The sequence below is a fragment of the Somniosus microcephalus genome, chromosome 15 (assembly GCF_052327205.1).
Source record: "Somniosus microcephalus isolate GS21.2 chromosome 15, FLI_Smic_1.0, whole genome shotgun sequence".
In the NCBI taxonomy this organism is placed as follows: Eukaryota; Metazoa; Chordata; class Chondrichthyes; order Squaliformes; family Somniosidae; genus Somniosus; species Somniosus microcephalus.
The window spans coordinates 1,873,473-1,885,076 of NC_141001.1; the positions used below are offsets into that span (position 1 = coordinate 1,873,473).

Below are 11,604 nucleotides of genomic sequence, written 5' to 3' on the forward strand. Positions count from 1 at the left end.
ACGTATCTTCCTTATCCATTCACGTCCCAACAACGGTGGACCACCATCTTGTAGAATATATAAATACAACTTTTGTATTTCTTTGCCATTGTATACCACAGGCACCCTTATTTTTCCTTTGGGGTAGACTTTCTGCCCCGTATATGTTTTTAAGATAATGGATGTGTCTTTTAGAGGAATATGCGAAAATAGCCTCTCGTAATCTCGTCGATTTATTATGGTTAGAGCTGATCCTGTATCTAGCTCCATTTTAATTGGGGACCCTGCTATTGTGAGGGTAACCCAAATGGTTTGGTAATCCTCTTTGGCAAGTACATTATGTAATTTGAGACAGCTTAGTCTCTTGTTTCCGGAGTCGCTATCGTTATTCTGGTCTTCGGAGCTATTGTCCGTCATCATTTGTACCTTCCTATACTTTTCTTTATTGATTTTTTGTTTTCTGTCAGTGGATTTATTTTGTCCAGATTGGCATACCCGTGCAATGTGTCCAATCTTACCACATTGCCTGCATGCTTTGCCCTTGAACCAGCAGTCCCTCTGGTTATGGGTGAATCTGCCGCAGCGATAACATCTTCCGAACTCCTGTGTCATTTTATGGGTGCCGAAGTCCTGTGTCTCTTGTATCTCTGCAGCTCCTTTTGCTGCTGCTTCGTATGATACAGCCATACTGAAAGCTTTGTCCAATGTTAAATCTTTTTCAGAAAGCAGTCTTTTTTGTGTTCCTTCACTTGAGACCGCAAACAAATTTGTCTCGAAGATAATCCGATAGTCCTGCTCCGAATTGGCAGTACTTTGATAGCTTTCTTAATTCGGTTAGGTAATCAGCGTTACTTTCATTCTTGTGTTGATTTCTCTTGAAGAACTTGAATCGTTCCGCTATCAGCAGCGGTGTTGGGTTTAAATGCTCCTGCAGGGTATCAACAATTTCTTTAAAAGTCTTGTCCTTTGGTTTGGCTGGAGTGATTAAATTTCGTAACAGCCCGTATGTCTTCGCGCCCATTAAGTTCAGAAGTACTGAAGCTTTTTTTTCATCTGTTATTCCATTTGCAGTGCAATAAACCTCTACTCTTTCCACGTATGTGGTCCAATCTTCTATTTCGCCATCAAAAGCCTCAATATTACCAGATTTAGGCATTTCAGAAAAGATATGGCGCTTCCCGTGCTGCTTTTTTTTTTTTCTCTCTCTGTAGCAACGATATGGCGCTTCCCGCGCTTTCCCGCCGCTGCTACCGATAACAACGCTGTTTTACTGTGGTTTCCGTTTATTCACTGTTGGAGACTCGTTCCCGACGGAGGTCTAAATGCTGACCTGCTTGCCGCGCCGGCCGTCTCTCGAGTGCACCCTCCCAGTCCGTTATTGCTTGCCTCCGATTTCGCTGCCTGTCTCAGCTGTAGAGCCCGCCGCTGGAGCTCCAGCCTGACGCCCAGGAAGGATTAGCGCAGTACCTGTCACCAGCTTGGCCAGCTGGTGAAACCACAGTTTCTCTTACTTCCTTGAGTCTTCTGGACGCTGGAGGAATCGATGTCCTTGAGGTGCTGCCGAATTGCAGGTAAGTCCGTTTCCACTTCGTCGCCACTGTAGTGTCCGTGTGTAGATAAAGACACTGAAGACAGGAGTTGGTTCATAGGTATTTACTAAGCAAGTCTGGGGGGGGGGGGGTTTCTAAAGGATATACACAATACACAGGCTTATATAGCCCAAGTGGCAATTACCGGCATTACGCACACCTGGGGCTCTTAAAGGCACATACACCACAGATGCATTGGTTGTGATCTTCTAAAATTCCCTAGATTCTAAAACGGTCCCAGCGGATTGGAAAGTAGCAAATGTAACCCCGCTGTTCAAGAAAGAAGGGAGAAAACAGGGAACTACAGGCCAATTAGCCTGACATCGGTTGTCGGGAAAATGCTAGAATCCATTATTAAGGAAGTGGTAAAAGGGCACTTAGAAAATCATAATATGATTAGGCAGAGTCAACATGGTTTTATGAAAGGGAAATCATGTTTGACAAATTTATTAGAGTCTTTTGAGGATGTAACTGGCAGGGTAGATAAAGCGGAGCCAGTGAATGCAATATATTTGGATTTCCAAAAGGCATTCGATAAGGTGCCACATAAAAGGTTGTTACTCAAGATAAGAGCTCATGGGGTTGGGGGTAATGTATTAGCATGGATAGAGGATTGGTTAACGGACAGAAAACAGAGAGTAGGGATAAATTGGTCATTTTCAGGATGGCAGGCTGTAACTAGTGGAGTGCCGCAAGGGTCAGTGCCGGGGCCTCAGCTACTTATAATCCCTATTAATGACTTAGATGAAGGGGCCAAGTGTAATGTATCCAAGTTTGCTGACAATATAAAGCTAGGTGGGACAGTAAGCTGTGAGGAGGACACACAGTCTGCAAAGGGATATAGACAGGTTAAGTGAGTGGGCAATAAGGTGGCAGATGGAGTACAGTGTGGAGAAATGTGAACTTTGGTAGGAAGAATAGAAATACAGAATACTTATTAAATGGTGAGAAACTTTTAAATGTTGTTCAGAGAGATTTGGGTGTCCTTGTACAAGAAACACAAAGTTAGCACGCAGGCAAAGCAAGCAACTAAGAAGGCAAATGGAACGTTGGCCTTTATGGCAGAAGGGTCGAGAACCAGAGGACACAGATTTAAGGTGATTGGCAGAAGAACCAAAGGCAACGCAAGAAAAACCTTTTTTACGCAGCGAGTGGTTAGGATCTGGAATTCATTGCTTGAAAGGGTGGTGGAGGCAGACTCAATCGTTGCTTTCAAAAGGAAATTGGGTAAGTACCTGAAGGAAAGAAATTTGCAGGGCTACGGGGAAAGGGCGGGGGAGTGGGAGTAGCTGAATTGCTCTTGCAAACAGCCGACAGGGGCTTGACGGGCCGAATGGCCTCCCCTTCTGTGCTGTAACCATTCTATGATTCTATGAACTTGATTCCTGGGATAAGAAGGATGAAAGACTCAGTAGAATGGGCCTGTACTCTCTGGAGTTTAGAAGAATGAGAGGTGATCTCATTGAAACATCAAGATTCTGAAGGGGATTGACAGGGTAAATGCCAAGATTGCTTCCCCTGGCTGGAGAGTCTAAAACTAGGCGGCACGGTGGCATAGTGGTTAGCATTGTTGCCTCACAGCGCCAGGGACCCGGGTTCGAATCCGGCCTCGGGTGACTGTGTGGAGTTTGCACATTCTCCCCGTGTTTGCGTGGGTTTCCTCCGGGTGCTCCGGTTTCCTCCCACAGTCCAAAGATGTGCGGGTTAGGTTGATTGGCTATGATAAATTGACCCTTAGTGTTAGGGGGATTAAATACGTGGGGTTACGGGGATAGGGTGGGATATGTGTTGGTGTAGGGGTTACGGGGATCGGGTGGAATATGTGTCGGTGCAGGCTCGATGGGCCGAAATGGCCTCTATCTGCACTGTGGGGTTTCTGTGATTTCTGTGATAAGGGGCCTGCCATTTAAGACTGAGATGAGGAGGAATTTCATCACTCAGAGGGTTGTGAATCTTTGGAATTCTCGACTGTGGAGGCTCAGTCGTTGAGTATATTCAAGGCTGAGATCGATAGATTTTTGGACTCTAGGGGAATCAAGGGGTATGGGGATCGGGCGGGAAAGTGGAGTTGATGTCAAAGATCAGCCATGATCATATTGAATTGTAAGGCTGGCTCGAGGAGCCGAATGGCCGACTCCTGCTTCTATTCCTTATGTTTTTATTAAAATGTTAATTCTGTACATCAAGTTTCGAGAGAAGAATTATGTCAGCCACAAGGCTGTATATGCTGGCATTATCCAGTTAACTGCATATAATGCTCGTAACATTACAGATGCTATCAAGCAATTCAACATGGATCACAATCTGGATCCACAGAGAATGGTGATGCTGATTTCAGATGGCACATCGGTCATGCCAGGTAGGTATAACTGTGTAGGTAGGCATAACTTTCGGATTTCCAGCATCTGCAGTATTTTGCTATCATAACTGTGTAAGCTGCCCAGCTTAGAGAGTACACCCCACACTTACTAGAACAACACTGGGTTGCCCATAGAGAAGATCTGGGAATTGATGATGCTTGGAAACACACACCAATAATGAGAGAAGTGGAAACACTAGTACAAACTGGATATGCAATATTTAGCAGATTATCTGTTAAGAAAGCTAAGTTTGAGTTAGCCAGTGTTTTGAAAGTTGAGGCATTATCATTCAAGCCTTTGAATGAAGTGCGCTGGTTATCACATAAATTTGCTGTAACTGCCCTTCCGAGAAATTACAATGTACTGGTAGACTACTGCAAGGTGGAAGCCAATGGTAATGATCCTATAGTGAAGTACTGCCTCAAAAAGCTTACAGATCCGCAGCATCATACTGCACTGACTGCTAGATGTTTTGGGGGATTGTCTGAACTGTGCCACATTTTTCAAAGCAGTAGTTTGTGTCATTGAAGCCTATCACTAGGCAAAGGCTCAAATTGAAAACATGCACGCCCAGTACCTCAGAAAAAACTCACTGGAGTCAGAAAGCGAAACAAGAAATGGCATCTCTCGCCAATACCGCCGATACAACAGGCATTCTCGGTTTCATTACAAAACTATGTGAACATTTCGATGCTCGATTTCCAGAGAATGAGCTGCAAGAGTGGCCTGCATTCCATATTGAAGCATTGGTTTCAGCCAGATTTGATTACGGCACAGAGAATTTAAGTAAACTCATTCACAAGTACCAGGTAGTCTTGAACCTACCAGTGCAAACCGATGGATCAATAACCGATCGCATCTACAAGCATACACAGACTATAAATTTATCGTTGTGGAAAAACTGAAAGCAGGTGCAATTAGCCCATTTGCCAACATGGTAACTTACACCCTGAAAAAGCAGCGGTTTACAGACTTGGCTGGGTTTGTTGATATTTGTGGCACATTTCAAGCCTCCAGTGCTGATTGCGAGCGTGGCTTCAGGTTAATGAATCAGATCAAACCAGGTCTCATCAGACTGGAAGTTACCCATCCGGTGGATAAAATCCGAGCTCGCAGCAAACGGAGACGCCAACCTTGACAAAATTTTCCATCACTGGTAAACTGAGAACGACAGACAGGAGACATTTCCAGCATAATGTAATTGTAAGTCATCTCATGTTCAATAAATATAAACCTTATTTACTTGTATTGTTGTATATGTGCTTTCAGTGGTTATTGTTGTTTTAAAATGTAAACTGACCATGGACAGAAAGTGACGCTCAGAGGGGTTTATTACCAGCCCTGCACAAAGGAAATTTAGAGCTAACATTGGCCCCCCAGATAAACTGAGCCGGGCCCTGTGGACTCATGAGCTCAAACAGTCACTGCACTGATGCTGGGAGTAAGCACAGTCCCAATTCGATACATGACCTCGATTCTAATTACATGGCAAACCAATGCGAGCTCAATCTGCCCTGCAGTGATTCCACCTCCTTAGCCTGCATGCTTTAATCGCACTCTAACTTTAACTCCGGTCATTTCCTGACTCAGAACTTGGAGTTAATGTGGTTCCTTGTCCACACATACTGGCTGCTACATCGGACCAGCGCGCCCCACCCTCCTGCTCCTCGGCCCCTTTCCACACCTCTCCATGAACCAAGCCTGCTGGCCTAGCGTCATACTCAATCAGCGCTTATTTTTGAAGGACCTCATTCACTACCTTTCCTCTAAAATCCTCACTGATTGCCATCCCTGGAGCTTTCCTTGCCGAGAACTCGTCCCTTTTGTCCCCAGTCAACTCAGCATATCCCCAATCGTGGACATATTAACTCATTGTCCCTCCTGATTCCTTCACTCTTTGTTCTTTCCTTAATCTCATACTCCACCTGAATGCTTCCACTCACCTCCATGCCCCCACCCCACCCGACCTTGCTACCAACGAGGTCAGCATACCAACAGGACCATCTCTGGTGACTTCTCTTCACCCTGCACAATTCCCCTGTCCACCCTATTCCTTCACCTTTTTCAGCCCCTGGATAAAAATACATCTAACTCCTTCCCCATCAATCGGTCTCTCAACTAGCACTCTTCTGGCCTAACAAACTTCCATTGGCCCTTCCAAACTACTGATGATCCTCCACCCCCATCTCTTTATAATCTTTATATCCACAAGTCATAGGCTAGAGCAGATGTCCCCTTCCACCCCTGCCCTGGCTAAATCCCATCAGTCCATATAGATGGGTTGGTTAGATGGGCAGAACAGTGGCAAATGGAATTTAACCCTGAAAAGTGTGAGGTGATGCATTTTGGGAGGACTAACAAGGCAAGGGAATACACAATGAATGGTAGGACCCTAGGAAGAACAGAGGATCAGAGGGACCTTGGTGTGCATGTACATAGATCCCTGAAGGCAGCAGGACAGGTAGCTAAGGTGGTTAAAAAGGCATATGGGATACTTATATTCTATGCCTCGGCTAATGAAGGCAAGAGCAGGGAGGTTATGATGGAGCTGTACAAAGCGCTAGTTAGGCCACAGCTGGAATACTGTGTGCAGTTCTGGTCGCCACACTATAGGAAGGATGTGATTGCATTGGAGAGGGTGCAGAGGAGATTCACCAGGATGTTACCTGGGCTGGAGCACTTCAGCTATGAAGAGAGACTGGACAGGCTGGGGTTGTTTTCCTTGGAGCAGAGAAGGCTGAGGGGGGACCTGATTGAGGTGTACAAAATTATGAGGGGCATAGATAGGGTAGATAGAAAGGAACTTTTCCCCTTAGTAGAGGGGTCAATAACCAGGGGCATAGTTTCAAGGTAAGGGGCGGGAGGTTTAGAGGGGATTTGAGGAAAAACTTTTTCACCCAGAGGGTGGTTGGAATCTGGAACTCACTGCCTGAAAGGGTGGTAGAGGCAGGAACCCTCACAACATTCAAGAAGCATTTAGAGGAGCACTTGTTCCATTTCCTGCTTTTTTCCAGTTCTGACAAAAGGTCATCGACCTGAAACGTTAACTTGGTTTCTCTCTTCACAGACGCTGCCTGACCTGCTGAGTATCTCCTGCATTTTCTGTTTTTACCTCTCTATCTTCATAAGCTGTATGCCAATCTTCTCTTTCACACCAAGGCCCTTGAACATACCACGATGACTCTCCGAAGTGCTCACCTGTGCCACCACTTGCTGTTATAAATATTTCTAATTTGGTTTCTGGCAGCACCTGTTTAACACCTGGTTGAAGTGACCAATGACAGCAACTGTAGTTCGCTCGCCTTCCATCTCTCTGCCACCTTGGACCTTGCAGACCACTCAATTCTCCTCCTCCATCCTTGGTTCTCTCATTCATTATTTACATGCTATCCTTTGCTGACAACATCCACACATGTTGGTGAATGGTGCCCACTGCTGACTGTACTATCGAACAGCCTGCCCAATATCAAGGCTCGAATTATGCTAATTTCCTGCAGTTTAGTGGTGGCAAACACTCGAGCAATCCTGTTTGGCTGTCATCAGCATCATGATGTCTCCAGTGCCAATTCAACCTGCTTCGCTGGACTCTTGCTCAGGCTGAACCTCGCTCTTCTGTTCAGTCATGTGCTGGGTATTCCACTCCACATCTGGGCGGTTTCAACAACGGCTTTCCTCCACCTCCACAACATTGCTTACAACCCGACCTCAAAACTCTCATCCAAGTCTTCACCGGCTCGAGGATTGGTTTCTCAAATCCCCTCCACTCCTCCCAAGCCAATCCAGTCCGAGCTCGGAAATCCTCTGCAGTGCCAGCCCTCAGCCTTCATTCCTTCGACTCTGGGTTACTGCCAGCCCTTCCCACACCACAGAAGAGCCACCATTCAATCTATATTCTCCCACCCTCAGGAACTCATTCCCAAAATCACAGGGCCTGCCCCTCCTTTAAATTCATCCTAAACCCTCTCTTTGACTGTCCCTTCAGTATTCTTGCTCAGATGTGACCACCTCACTTGCATAATGTGCCCTAAGACCAGAGTGTACAGTTTCTGCACAAACTTTCCGCTCCCAGGTGGTGTCCAACTAAATAGTAAACATGAAACACAGCAGATACTGAATCAGGAACATCCTAGAGATACTGAATTCCAAGCCCATGATCCAACACGATAGCCATCTCCACTTCAGTGACAAATTGTACATGTTTTTCACTCTTGGAATTCAGATCAACCCCCACATATAAAGTGGTGCCAGCAATTAAAGTGAAGCAATCTCAGGAACTCAGTACTATTAACTACAGTACCTCACAGTAACCAAAGCTGAGCTCAGAGCCTGAGCTGTGTGCCAGGTCTCACTGCCCTTTCACCATGCAGGGTGGCACTGATCTACTCTACAGCTGGTGAAGAAACACCAACTTAGGACGGCAGCTGCTAGAAGGCATTCCCTGGAGAACATGTGCCCATATATCCTGATCATGGTGCCCATCATGAGGACGCTCATACTGAAGCTCCACAGCTCCACCTGGTGAACAATGTGACCATACCGCAGGAGCGCACCCACATTCTACAGTGCGGTGTGCTCCTCACCATCCTGCGATCAGAAGCTCTTGGTATTGTGGCTCACTGCCCACTCAGTCAGAAGGTCGTGGGTTCAAGTCCCACTCCAGAGACACGAGCACATAATCCAGGCTGACGCTCCCATTACTGAGGGACTGCTGCACTGTCGGAGGAGCAGTCCCTCCCTAACAGCACTGTGGGAGTACATTCACCACACGGGCTGCAGCGGTTCAAGGCAGCGGCTCACCACCACCTTCTCGAGGACGATTCAGGTTGGGCAATAAATGCTGGCCTTGCTAGTGACGCCCACATCCCATGAATGAATGAAAAAAGTGTAGGAGCAGTTGGGAAGTGGGAAGTGAGTAGCGTATGAGCAGGGTGCAGGCATTTGACAACAGCTGGTGCGATATCTTTTAATCCACTGAAACAGAGAGCTGATACCTCAAAGAATAACAACCAATGCAGTCATTTTACAATGAAGGTGTAAAATGATAAGTGGCTTCGATAGGCGAGATACAAAATACTATTTCCTCTGGTGGAGAAGTCCAGAACAAGGGGGCACAAACTTGAAATTAGAGCTGGGCCATCAGGAAGCACATTTCAACACAAGGAGTAGTGGAAATCTGGAACTCTCGCCCCAAAAGGTTGTGGATACTGAGCGACAATTGGAGCTTTCAAGACTGAGATTGCGACATTTTTATTGGGTAAGAATTAACAGTATAGGTCATGTCAGACAGACTGAAAACCTCACAAAAAGCACACGCAGCTACACGCTCAACACTGAACCTTCAATATCAGATCAACAAGTCCGTATCAGGCCTTGGCAACACAATCATTTATTATTCACACCCACTCCCAGGGCAGGTACAGCACGGGTTAGACACAGAGTAAAGCTCCCTCAACACTGTCCCATCAAACACTCCCAGGACAGGTACAGCACGGGTTAGATACAGAGTAAAGCTCCCTCTACACTGTCCCATCAAACACTCCCAGGGCAGGTACAGCACGGGTTAGATACAGAGTAAAGCTCCCTCTACACTGTCCCATCAAACACTCCCAGGGCAGGTACCGCACGGGTTAGATACAGAGTAAAGCTCACTCTACACTGTCCCCATCAAACACTCCCAGGGCAGGTACAACATGGGTTAGATACAGAGTAAAGCTCCCTCTACACTGTCCCATCAAACACTCCCAGGACAGGTACAGCACGGGTTAGATACAGAGTAAAGCTCCCTCTACACTGTCCCATCAAACACAGTTTGATATGGCACAGTTATATACAGTCACACTCAATGTTCCCTTTAAGCTGCGTGGCTGTGCAGCGCTCGAAGCCCTGCGCAACCGGTGAGCCGGCTTTTAAATAGAAAAACTGCGCATGCGTGGAATTTTGAATGCCCCACGCAGCCTGTTATAGAGGCCACGCGGGGCAAATTTTTTTTTGAGGGAACACTGGTTACACGGCGAACTGTGAACAGCCGCAGCAGCCCAGCTTCAATCATAAATCAGGTTTTGGGCATTGCAAAAATTTGCGTGGTGTCCATTAAAAACAGTCACGTGCACCCACTTTGAAACTCAGCTACTCTCCCCAAATACTATACCTACTCAAGCACACAAGTGTGTGGGGGGGGGGGGCGCGAGAGACAGAGAGAGGGGGGTCGAGAGACAGAGAGAGGGGGGTCGAGAGACAGAGAGAGGGGGGGCGAGAGACAGAGAGAGGGGGGGGCGAGAGACAGAGAGAGGGGGGGCGAGAGACAGAGAGAGAGGGGGCGAGAGACAGAGAGAGAGGGGGCGAGAGACAGAGAGAGAAGGGGCGAGAGACAGAGAGAGAGGGGGCGAGAGACAGAGAGAGAGGGGGCGAGAGACAGAGAGAGAGGGGGCGAGAGACAGAGAGAGAGGGGGCGAGAGACAGAGAGAGAGGGGGCGAGAGACAGAGAGAGAGGGGGCGAGAGACAGAGAGGGGGCGAGAGACAGAGAGAGAGGGGGCGAGAGACAGAGAGAGAGGGGGCGAGAGACAGAGAGAGAGGGGGCGAGAGACAGAGAGAGAGGGGGCGAGAGACAGAGAGAGAGGGGGCGAGAGACAGAGAGAGAGGGGGCGAGAGACAGAGAGAGAGGGGGCGAGAGACAGAGAGAGAGGGGGCGAGAGACAGAGAGAGAGGGGGCGAGAGACAGAGAGAGAGGGGGCGAGAGACAGAGAGAGAGGGGGCGAGAGACAGAGAGAGAGGGGGCGAGAGACAGAGAGGGGGGGGCGAGAGACAGAGAGAGGGGGGGCGAGAGACAGAGAGAGGGGGGGAGAGAGACAGAGAGAGGGGGGGAGAGAGACAGAGAGAGGGGGGGAGAGAGACAGAGAGAGGGGGGGAGAGAGACAGAGAGAGGGGGGAGAGAGAGACAGAGAGGGGGGGGGGGAGAGAGACAGAGAGGGGGGGGGGGGGAGAGAGACAGAGAGACGGAGACTGAGAGAACGATGGGCCGAGAGCTTGTAAGGCATGTGGTTGTGAGAAGCCCACTGTAGCCCTGACGGCACGAGTCACCTAATACACACTCGGTGTGCTCCCTACTCACACAGGGTTAGAGCTCAGGGTGCAGTGATCCACCATCATCTCCGGCAGGAAGTCCAGTTTGAAGGAAGACATTCTCGAGGCTGAAGGCAAGGGCAGCGACGGACTTCACCCTTTACAAGGCCCCACAACTTTTCAAAATGGGAAGAAAATTTTTTTTTTTTTTTAAGTTTTTAAAAATCTCCTCTGCGGACTGATGGGGACAGGTGCAGCAGGGGCCTGGCTCCGATACAAACAGCTCACACTCAAGTCTCTGTACACTCGAGCCCTCAGCCCCCAAACAGCAGCTGCTCTGCTCGACAGGAGGTGGAAGGGGGGGGGGGTGGGGGGGGAGGGAGGGGAAAAGCTGAGACTTGTAGAACCTGGGAGACACGTCGAGGACAGTTTGGACTGAACGAACACACTGCATCAGGTTGGGATGGCAGCTGGATTAAATGGGAGGCAAACTAGCAAATACAGTCTCACCCTGACACACAATGGAAAGTGCTGAACCATCAGGGTCTTTGTAAAATGTACAACCGTAGCAGTACGAACTGCAGCGTCAGACAGATCCACTGTCAGATTGATCACG

General features: G+C 48.0%; 1 protein-coding gene across 1 annotated transcript in view; it reads right to left on the minus strand.

Moving 5' to 3' along the window:
* LOC147106498 (CUGBP Elav-like family member 1) overlaps nucleotides 1-11,337 on the minus strand; it is a 102,260-nt gene extending 90,923 nt beyond the window's left edge. Inside the window, exon 1 of the mRNA XM_086008459.1 lies at nucleotides 11,038-11,337. Coding sequence (XP_085864585.1) covers nucleotides 11,038-11,108 — 71 coding nt within the window. The 5' untranslated portion in view covers nucleotides 11,109-11,337. The remainder of the gene's footprint in view (nucleotides 1-11,037) is intronic.
* Between the last annotated feature and the right edge of the window lie 267 nt (nucleotides 11,338-11,604).